We start from the raw sequence: 10,380 nt of genomic DNA on the forward strand, positions 1-10,380 counted from the left end.
GGCGCGAATATTAAGAGTGTGTGTATGGAGTGGGGGGGGGGGGGGGGGAGGTCCGGCGCGCCGAGCCAGTAATCTGAGCTCTTGATTATCCAGATTCGGATCAAACGGGGCGGCGGCGGCCGACCCCCTCCTGGGAATGATTAGATGATTAATGTAATGCTGTTTGAAGGGTCTCTGTTTTCTCTCTTAATTTGGGTCATTACTTAGGAAGCAAGCGTGAGATCATTTCATCAGCGTGCTCGGCGGCGGAGATAGCTATTCAGAAAATGGGCTAACTGCGCGGTAATCGGGGCGCGGGAGGCGGCGGCTGCGAGCTCCGAGAGTCCGGGTGCGCCCTCCCGCGGCAGGGCGCACAGCACCCGGAGGCAGCACCCAGATCAGCAGCACCGGCCAGGGAGCCCCGGAGCCCCAGAGCTCCGGCTGGGCTGGGGACCCTTGGCCTCCAGCTCTCGTCTCCAGGAAAAACTGGGAGGAAGAGTCCACCCCCCCAGCCCCCGCCCGTCAGGTCGCCCAGAAAAGGAGACATGCTCAGAAGCTCCCCACAGGGGCATTGCCCTGGCCGTTTACCCTTGCGCGGCAAGGCAATTTGCTGAAAGATGCACCCAAACCAGCTCCCCAACACCCAGCGACTTTTAAACCCTCCTTTTTTTTTTTTTTTTTTTTTTTAATTTTCTCACCCAAATAAGGCAACACCCAGAATCCCAAGCGTCGGAAGAGTCACCAAATAAAAACTTGGCACCACGTGTAGGCCGACGTAGACCTTTGCTCCCTGGATCCCGGGGGGAGGGGGGGGGGGGGGGGGGGGGGGGGGGGGAGGGAGGGTCTTCACAAGCAAGCGCCGCAGGAACACCGGTTTGGCCTCACCCTGGTCCCAGCACCCCAAAGGAAGTAGCATTTGGGCAGAGAAATGCTATAAACGCCTATTCCCTTCTCATTCTTTGGGGTTGCTGAGCTGACCTATCGGCGAGGGGAGAGGGGGGGAAAGAAAACGCGCACTAGTGATTCTGTTTATTGAGTTAGATATGTATATATTCCGAGTTCGCTTGTACAGGAGGATTTACATGGCTGTATAAAGATGGCTGGGGGCGCCGCGCTCTTCCGGGGCGTTCACGTGACAGGCTGGGGTGAAAACCCACGGCCGGAGGAGAAGCGGAGGCCTGGAGGGAAATACGTTTCAGCGCACTGGGTTTAAATAAGTTTCCCGAATACACAAAGGTGGGAGCCACGCGTTTGCTGCCAGTCATCGAGGAAACGTTTAGCTTTCCAAAAAATATGCTGGTTTCGATAAATAGATTTTAGCCTCTCTGCTATAGTTTTTCTTTTCTTTTAATTTTAGAAATAAGTTTATACGTGTGATCTGTTTGGGGGCTGGATGGGGCCGGAAGGGAGGGCGAGGCAGTAGCTCTCAGCTCTGCACTGTCCGAGTCAGGTCCTTTGTGGAGGGGGCGGCAGGCCCCACGCTATCGTGGAGTTTGCGCACGTGTTTCTTTAAGTCAAAGTTTCTGCAAAACCCTTTGCCGCAAGTGGCGCACGTGAAAGGCTTCTTGTCGTTGTGGGTGTGCATGTGGAAGGTCAGGTTGTAGACCTGGTGGAAGGCCTTGTTGCAGATGGTGCATTTGTACTGCTTCTCGCCGCTGTGGGTCAGCTTGTGATTCTTGTAGTTCCCTACGGGAGACCAAAAACAAAAAAAAGGAGGGGGGGAGGGAATGTATTGGAACTGGGGGGGGGGGGGGGGGGTGCCGGGCGTCCCGGGGTTGGCTCAGGTGCCCGCGCAAAGAAGGCGACGCTTGGCTAGGCGGGCGCGACCTCTCCGAGTGAAGAAGTTGTCAAACTTCGTCTGCGTCAAGCCGGAGGCTCTCACGACAGGATGGAGGGCCGAGTCCCGCGTAGCCTCCCCGCGCCCCTGCCCCGCCCGGTGCACAGGCCCGCGCAGCGTCCCTCCCGCTGTGCTCGGCTGGCCGGGAAACTTTTACACAGCCCAGAGACGCATCGGGTCCTTCTCCTGGCTGCTGCCTCGCTGGAAGAAATTCGCACGAACCCGGGCTTCGTCCCTCATTTTCTGTTTTTCTTCTCATTTTAAAAGTTACTCTCTCTGCCCCCCCCCCCCCCAAGATACCACCCGGAGATCCAAAAGTGCCTTGAAAAACCCAAGCGGGGCGCCGGGCCTGGAGGTGCTGGGGACAGTAATGGTTTCCCCCGGTCTTGTTATTCCCAGGAGGTGGAGTTTGCCTCGATTTTTTTTTTTTTTTTTTTCATTTGAAAGGGGTGTCCCGGCTACAAAGACAAGCTTTTTCTATTGAGCAATAGCCTTTCTTTCTCCTACTTCCTTTCCCTCTGTCCCTTCCTTCCATCCCACCTCCCAAATTCGGAGTCTCCCCGTGCAACCAGCCTGAATCCAGCGAGGTCTACTAACCCGGCCCGGAGAGCTTCCACCCAAACCGGGCACAACCCGATTCCAAAGAAATGCTCTGCCCGCGCTTGCAGCTCTCACGCTCCCTCTCTCTGGATCCTTCTTTGCCTTCCCGCTAGCAGTGACCCGCCGAGTCCGGAGGTGAGGTGAGGAGAGGGCCTCGCCCCGCACATTACCTTTTTGGTGAAAGCCTTTGCCGCAAAACTCGCAGACGAAGGGCTTGTAGCCCGCGTGGATGCGGATGTGCGTGTTGAGCGTGGAACTGCGGTTGAAGGCTTTGCCGCACTGGTTGCATTTATGCGGCTTTTCCTGCGAAAAGGGGCGCGCGCACAATGAGGCCAAGGCCCCGGCTAGGGGAGGCCACCTCGGGGGCACCTTGAAGGGGCATGGGCTCCCCGGGAGGGGTAAGGGGAGCCCTTGCCATCCTCTCCCCAACACCGTCGCTCAGGCACGGGGTGTTGCGGGGGGGGGGGGGCGAGCTCGACCCGGGGGCCACGTACCTGGGTGTGGATAATTTTGTGTCTGCAGAGCGTGCTGGCCTGGCGGAAGCCTTTGCCGCAGACTTTGCACACGAACGGTCTGGCTCCGGTGTGGACCGGCATGTGGCGGGTGAGGTTATAGTGAGCATTAAACACCTATGGGAGGACACGAGGGGCCTTGTGGTGTGTCCGTCCGCGAGGGTCTAGAATCAGACTGGGGAGGCCAGCGCCTTACATCCCCCAACCAACACTCCCTTCAGAAACCAACCAGAGCCCTGTTCATTTTGCCAAGCGCTTCCCAACCCACTGCTCACGCGTCTCGTGTGGCCGCGGACAACGACATCCCCATTTTACAGAATGGGAAACTGAGGCCCAGCTGGGTCCCCCAATGTGAGAAGTAGATAGCTACCGGGGAGCTCCTAAACTTGGGAAAGGGGCGGTCCGGGCTGCCTCAGCCAAGCTGCTGTTCTGCTCATCCCTCCCAGCCCCCGCGGACCCGGGGCCTCACCTTGCCGCACACCTCGCAGGTGAAGTTTTTGGGCTTGCCGTCCGCAGAGCCCCCGGGCAGCTTGCCGTGGCCCTTGACGCCGCCGCGTTCGGCGGTCAGGGCCGAGTTCTCCTTCAGCACTTGCTCCAGCGGCGCGGGCAAGCGCTCTTTATGGGCATAGGGGGCCGGATGGGGGAACTTGTCCGCGGCCAGGCCGGCCAACTTGGCGTTCTCCAGCAAAAAGAGTTTGGGGTGCGCGGCCAGGGCGGCGGGGGCCTGTGCGTTGAGGAGGCCGGACGGGAAGAGGTGGCCTCCGAGGAGCTCAGACGGCGGGTACGCGGCAGAGTCCAGGTAGTTGAAATAGTAGAGCGAGCCGCTGGCCGGCAGCCCCACCGCCTGGTTGATGACCTGCGGTTTGATGACCCTGCCCGCCGGCAGCGCAGACGGCGCCAGGCCCAGATCGGCCTTGCAGCACACGCCACAGTTGGTTTTGCACAAGCCGCTGGCGCCGCACACCGGGGCCCCCCCGCCGCCGCCGCCGCCGCCTCCTCCTCCTCCTCCTCCTCCTCCACCGCCGCCCGCCCGGAGGCTGCTTTTCCAGAGCTCGGAGTAACTGAGCAGCGTCTTGGACGGCACCTCGTAGCCTAGGGGCTGGAGGGGGATCATACAGGGCAGCGGCGAGCAAAGGTTGAGCAATTTCTTGCCCTGGCCGCCGTCTGCCTCCAGCGTCCCCGGCCGGGGCTCAAAGGGCGCACGGGGCTCCGACGTCTTGGCCATGATGCGCTCGATGGAGAAGGCCAGCGTCTTGGAAGTGGCCGGCGACGCTCCAGCGCGCGGGCAGGCCGGGGGCACCATGGTCTCCAGGGAAGCCGAACTGGCCATGGCGCGGCGAGCCGAGCTTTGCCGTGCGGGACTGGGCCAGGGCGCAGCCTCTCTCCTCTAAGTCTGCATTCCGGAAAAGGCAGGGAGGGAAACCGCAATTTAATAAGCACCTTGTCGGGTCCAGGTCACCCATTTGCATTCAAATGAACAGGGGCAGAACAAAGTGCACCCAAGGGGACCAAATTACCTCCCATTAACCCGGCGCGCAAAGGAACCCACCAGCCCCTGCCCTGAGACTTTGAAAGGGGGAAGACGGGGGAGGGTTTACAAAGGAAAAGGAGAGAGAGAAAAAAAGAAAGAAAGAAAAGAGCCTCAAATTAACCCCCCCTGAGCCGTTCCCTGGACCCTGGCCTCCGCCACGCGTGCGGGGAGCTGGACGGTGAAGGGGCAAAGTTAGAGGACCAGGAGAGCCACCTCGCATTTACCTCTTTCCCCCACCGCCAAGGAGATGCGTTCCGAGCCATGCAGCGTGTCTCCTCTGTCACATTTTGATGGCAAACATCTTCCCCTCCGCGTGAGATCACTGTCTTTTACATTCAGCTGACATCACATGAAGTCACTTGAAGTGGAATGACATGGGCGGCGGCGCGGCTCCCGTAGCGGCCCCTGTGTTCCCCCGCGCCTGCCGGCCGCCGCCGCCACCGCCCCTCAAACTTTAAAAGGAGGCAACTGGCGCCCGCGCTCCCCTCGGGAAAGTGCGAGCGGTTCGCGAATCGGGAAGGAGGGAAGAGACGGGAGGGGGAGGGGGAGGAATCGTGATGGTTTTGCCGGTGGAAAGAAGGTGGGGGGAGCCCAAACCCAGGCAGAGTTCTGTGCGTGATTCACAACTTTGGGGGCCTATAGGTTTGAGGGACGCGGGGAGGGCAGAGGGTCCCGCACGCGCCGCCCCAAAGGGCCCCTGGGTGTCCGTCTAGTCGCTGAACTATCCCTTAGCCCTCTGCAGCCGAGCTGGGCATGGTGCTAATAAACTGCCATTTACCCACGGAGCCGGCGCCAGCCCCGAACACGCGCAAATGATAATTACCTCATTAGGATGTGGCGCATGGACGCGGGCGCCGCGTTTGGAGGGGGGAACTTGTTAATGGGGAAATATTAATTTATGCAAAAACAACGAGCTCGCCTTGGCTGGCGTCGGAGGTCGGGAAAGAGCTCCCGCCGCCCAAGGACGACCCTGAAGCGTCCGGAAGAGCAAGGCCGCGCGCCCAGACCCCGGGGGCCTCGGCGCCCGGTGGGCGCGCCTCCCCCTCTCTGGCCGAACTCCTCGCCTGCGGCTGGGGGAGACTGCACAGCAAGCTAGAGGACTGCTTGAGAACCTAATCGATCAGAATCGCTGATTTGTGATCGGGTTTCTGAGGCAAAGCCCGGCTCTGCTGCTGGTTTCGGGCTGCGTGCGGGGAGGATTCGGAGGGCAGCTCTCCCTGCTGATGGGTACTTACTGTTTGTATAATTGAGAAGGTCCAATCTCCACCTGTTTAAGGAGCAGATTGAAACAGCAGAACCTCCCCTGGATCCTATTAAAACGTTTTTCCTCCTAAGGCCATTCAGTCGAACCAATTTTCCGAAGTGATTCATAGAGCTGAATTCTGCCAAGGCAGCTCTTTCACTTTTAGCCACTAAAGCACCGCGTGGAACCGGGTTTTGTGTTTTTCTAAAATAAAGAGAAGGATTATCAGAGGAGAGAGGGAGGGGGCTTGAAGGGGGGCGGGCAGGGACTTAGTGTGGCCAGAGGTACAAGCAGAGGGAAGAAAAGGCCCTTTTCTAGACAGGCCCCAAGTAAGTTCGGAGGAATTCAGCGTTTTGTGCCTGGCGCACAAAAGCAGCGCGCTCCACGCTCGGTTTGGAGGGGCTGAATTCATCTGTTTGCAGACCATTCTACCTGCGTATCACAACAAACTGCTCAAAGACGCTCCAGCACTTTCAACAGGCCGGGTGCTCTTGGCGACAACAAAAGTGGTCGAGGCTGAGGGTTCTTGGGGGGGTGGGCGGCTAGCAAGAGAGAGAGCGAGAGAATTAGGTTTAGGAAGGAGGAGGGGGGGTGCAGGGGTTTTTAAAAACTTTTGGACGGTTTTGTTTGCGGGACAATTATATCTTGCCAGCCGGCTTTTGCAAGACCACGAGCTTTGTAGCCGCAACCACAGTTTAAGAGGATTACGGTGGGTATAATATGAGCAAACAGGGTTGAGGGTTTGATAGTGAATTTCATCTCCAAAGATACAGGGGCTTGTGGAGCCCAAGAAAATGCTACTGAAAGCAAACCTTTTCCTTTTTCACTCAGGAACAGGTCTTGAGAAATTGAGTATCTTGCCTGAGGCCTCTCAGCTGCAAAACATCCCAGAAAGCCATCAGGGAAAGAACAGGGGGAAAGGTCTAGTTTTAACTGAAGGCAAAGCATTCCTTTTCCCCTTCAGAACTTCTCTCTACTACCCACTCCCCCTCTGACGTGCAATTTCAAACCGGATATTGACCTGGCAGGTAAGGGAACAGAAAAGTGTACTTGGAAAGCAAGGGGAGGGAACAAAGAGATGTCTGAGGGAAAGTGGCCTGGAGGGTGACATCAGTGGGTGGATTTTCTCACCCTGCTAAGGCTGGAGAACTGCTTCTACTTCCCCCTAAATTCAGCAGGCGCAAGTCTCTTCCCCAAAGAACCCTTCTCCCCAAACTTCCAGATTTCAAAGCTAGAAGAAAGAAGCTTGCTTGTCTGAAAAATATTTCCATATACAACCCATTGAATTTAGATGTTCAAAGAGGTGGTATTCCAGACCCACTCTACCCCCATCCCTGTGTTAATGTGCAAACAACACAAATGAACCCGCACCCCCCCCCAACAGGAAACAAACCGACAACTCACCCCGACATTGAAACAGTATCAATACACCCGGAGGGGCTCAACACCCGAATTTCTATACCGACTTTCCTGCGGGTCTCCTTCAGTCACCGGCACCGCACCCCAACCCCCTTTCCAAATTGGGTAATTGTTGATCTCGGCAGCGCGAAATATCTGCTGGTTTGAAAGCTCCATCAGGCTGAAAGGCTTCCAAAGGCTTCCCGTGAACCTGTCTTGCCATCCCTAGCTCTTTTTGTAACTGCACAAGCCATCCCGCTCTCCCCGGCATCACAAAGGAGTGTTACCTCCACGGAAAGAAAACATTTGGGTAAAAACAAGTTGCCCCTAATGTGCCTCTCTTTCCAAATGTTGGGTGAATACACTGGCTTTTAGAAAAGTATTTAATTAGCTTCACAAACTTCTCCTTCCCTCGCCTGCAGATTATATTGAAGTGGAGGGTTGGAGACTATTTTACACCTTGCCACTCACATGTTAATTAATCTCTATCTAACCCTAATTGCAGTTTATTCAAGCACCGCTCAACAGCTCACCCACACAATAAACACTGATCCTACTTTTATACATATTACTTCACGTTAACACATTGAGTAATTAACTCCAGTACCAACTAATAGTGCAAACAAATATTTTCTGTAAACGAGATGATTTCAGGCAGAATAAAAGAGGACTAGGGGAGCATGGCACTTGGTGGAGGGAGGGCTGAGATTTCCAATCGCTGCCCCCCCCCTTCAAATTCATTCTCATTTGCAGGAATTTTTTTTAAAAAAAATTTTAATGTTTATTTATCTTTGAGAGAGAGACAAAGTGTGAGCAGGGGAAGAGTAGAGAGAGAGTCAGACACAGAACCCGAAGCAGGCTCCAGGCTCTGAGCTGTCAGCACAGAGCCCGTCGCGGGGCTCGAACTCCCGAACGAACTGAGATCATGACGTGAGTCAAAGTGCGTCGCTCAACCGACTGAGCCACCCAGGTGCCTCAGTAATTTTTTTTTTTTTTTACGCTGAAATGTTAAAACAAAGAGGGAGGACCATAGGAATTAAAATTTGACAATTTTATGAAGTTGGTGGCGGAGTTCTGGGAGACTAGGGGTAACTTTTCTCTACCTACACATTTTCAGTGAGAGCGGGGGAATCCAAAATAACTCCACATGAAGGGCAACAACAGGAGGCTCCGGGGATGCGCAGATGTTTGAGGGATGTGAAGCCATCTCTGGAAAATAAAGTTCTACAAAGCTTCCCGCTCTAAAGAAGTCTTGTCCTTTAAAGCCAGGGTAGAAGTGGGCCGAGACTGTAGTGACGGATATATGAGAAATCCTCTCTCTCTCCCAGGCCAGACTGCTACAAAAGCTCCACTTTGGGGGTGCAGGGGCCTTGGGTCAGCAGCTTGACCAAGCAAGCCACCTTATGTGGAGGCACGCGGTCTGCGCCCAAGCGAGGCCCACTAGGCCTCAGGGCGCGTGCTACACGCCAGGGGCCCAATCGAGAGGCTGCCCTCCTCCTATCCCTGGGCGCCCAGGCCCGTGCTGGCCAACCTCACTGGACGGCGCAGACTGCAGCCCATCGCTCTTGGCCTGCCAGGCCTGGACCCACCGTGGGGCCTTCCTCTGCCCTGAGGTCTCAGCCCCTCGCCCCGTCTCCTTCCGGGGCCTCAGCCGAAAGCCAGCCGCTTTCGCCTCGACCCATCTGGCCCTGGCTCGGTCCTCCACACCTCGGCCGCGGTGGGGAAACACTGCCAGCCCGACGCCCCTCCGCGGCCTGTGCTCTTCCCACGCTGCAGAGCAGGGTGCCAAGGCCGGGGGCTGCTTCGGCTCCGCTGGGCCTGACCCACGCCGCGACCTCGGGGATCAGCGGCTGTGGGGCGCCGCACCCGTGCCAAGCCACTCGCACACCACTGATTGGGGATCCAGGCTCAACCCCAAGGACTGGAGCGCAAGGTTTTAATTGAAATCCCAGGTTTAAGCACAGCTGGCGGCTGTCTATTGATTTTGCAAGGGCTTCTCTTGCGGGAAGCATATTAAATATGACTGGCGCTGCTGGAGGAGCCCCCTCCCTCTGGCCTTTTTATGGTCACTAACCCGAACACTGTAATGATGACTTTTGCTTAAAATTTTTTGTTGTTGTTGTTTAATGCCAGAAATCGCCTTCACGTTAGGACAAATTACTTAGCAGACGCCTGCCTGGGGTGTAGACAACCTCAGAGGAAAATCCCTTTCTGGAGCAAAAGCTCACACTTTGCACCACCTCTGGCTTCGCCGAGGGGAAAGGCAAACGTTTCTACTACAAATAAGGTGTTGCAGCTCAGGTGGCTCGTCTCTGTCGCTTCTAGGTGACGAGAGGCACTATGATTTTCAATATTATTACTATTTTCTCTCCGGTTAGGTTGAAGTACTTAATACCTCGTCCTGCCATCTCCCCAGGGAGCTGAGCAGCTTGGGGGCGGACGGCGAGCTCGAGGCTGCCGGGTTTGGGGAAACACCCACCCGGCAGATTTGAGGTTTTTTCCGGGCTCCTTCGCTCCTCCGCTCCTCCATAACTTGTTTGGAAAACAATACAAAAACCCCAAACCAAACTTAAGGGTGTAAGGACTCTCCCTCCCGTCTTTGCTTCTTTCTAAGGGGATATTTAGGATCTGATTAACATGGTGCCACGTTTAACCGCTGAAAATAGATGAACTTCAGAAGAGAAAATTTTCTGCGATCCTCCTCCCCCCACCCCCTCCCCTCCAGGAAGCATTTTATTGAAAACATTCGGACTGGCTTGCCAGTAGCTGGCTTGTCCAAGGCTCAGGGGCCTCCGCCTTCGGTGCGCGCGGTTTGCAGGATTAGTGCGGCCGGGAGACAAAGAGCCCCAGAGACCCGGGCCAGGCGAGGCCGGGCGCGCCCGGGGAGCTCCCGGGTTCCGGATACCCGCACGCAGCGCTCGAGCACAGTCTGGGGCCCGGGCCTCCAGACACAGATGGGCCAGAGCCGTCTGCATCTGCCGGCGTCCTCGGGGAGGCTGCGGCGCCCACAGCCGGGGTGGCCGAGCGCCCTTCCCACCGCACCGGCGGCGGTTTTGCAGCACCCGTTGCATTCAGGGACCGGTTTGCAAGCCTCGGTGCACCCACAGCCTCGTATTCACCCTTGAACACGAGAGGCGCTGATAAAGCCAAGGGCGGCCGGCTTTGCAGCCAAGGGGAGAATGGGGCGGTGGTGCAAACCTACCATGATTTCCAGAATCCTCCCAGCCTCTTCTGCAATCACATCAGAGGACATTAGCTGCCTATTTGGAAATCTGGAAAC

At 56.6% G+C, this 10,380-nt stretch overlaps 1 protein-coding gene across 1 annotated transcript; it reads right to left on the minus strand.

The window, feature by feature from the left end:
* Positions 1 to 1,317: 1,317 nt before the first annotated feature.
* Positions 1,318 to 4,258, minus strand: FEZF2 (FEZ family zinc finger 2). Its single transcript, XM_042927529.1, has 4 exons — positions 3,398 to 4,258; positions 2,911 to 3,045; positions 2,587 to 2,719; positions 1,318 to 1,665 (listed from the first exon to the last, which is right to left on the minus strand). The coding sequence occupies exons 1-4, from the start codon at positions 4,256 to 4,258 to the stop codon at positions 1,406 to 1,408; spliced, it is 1,389 nt and encodes a 462-aa protein (XP_042783463.1). The 3' UTR covers positions 1,318 to 1,405.
* Positions 4,259 to 10,380: the final 6,122 nt, after the last annotated feature.

This window comes from Panthera leo, chromosome A2 (genome assembly GCF_018350215.1).
Source record: "Panthera leo isolate Ple1 chromosome A2, P.leo_Ple1_pat1.1, whole genome shotgun sequence".
NCBI classification, from domain to species: domain Eukaryota; kingdom Metazoa; phylum Chordata; class Mammalia; order Carnivora; family Felidae; genus Panthera; species Panthera leo.

Excerpts from the sequence above, each read along its gene's own strand:
- FEZF2 (XM_042927529.1), bottom strand. The coding sequence starts at position 4,258 with ATGGCCAGTTCGGCTTCCCTGGAGACCATGGTGCCCCCGGCCTGCCCG. Across the intron at positions 3,046-3,397 it reads CCTGCGAGGTGTGCGGCAAG|GTGTTTAATGCTCACTATAA; the intron begins GTGAGGCCCCGG and ends GTCCTCCCATAG. Across the intron at positions 2,720-2,910 it reads ACAAAATTATCCACACCCAG|GAAAAGCCGCATAAATGCAA; the intron begins GTACGTGGCCCC and ends CCCTTTTCGCAG.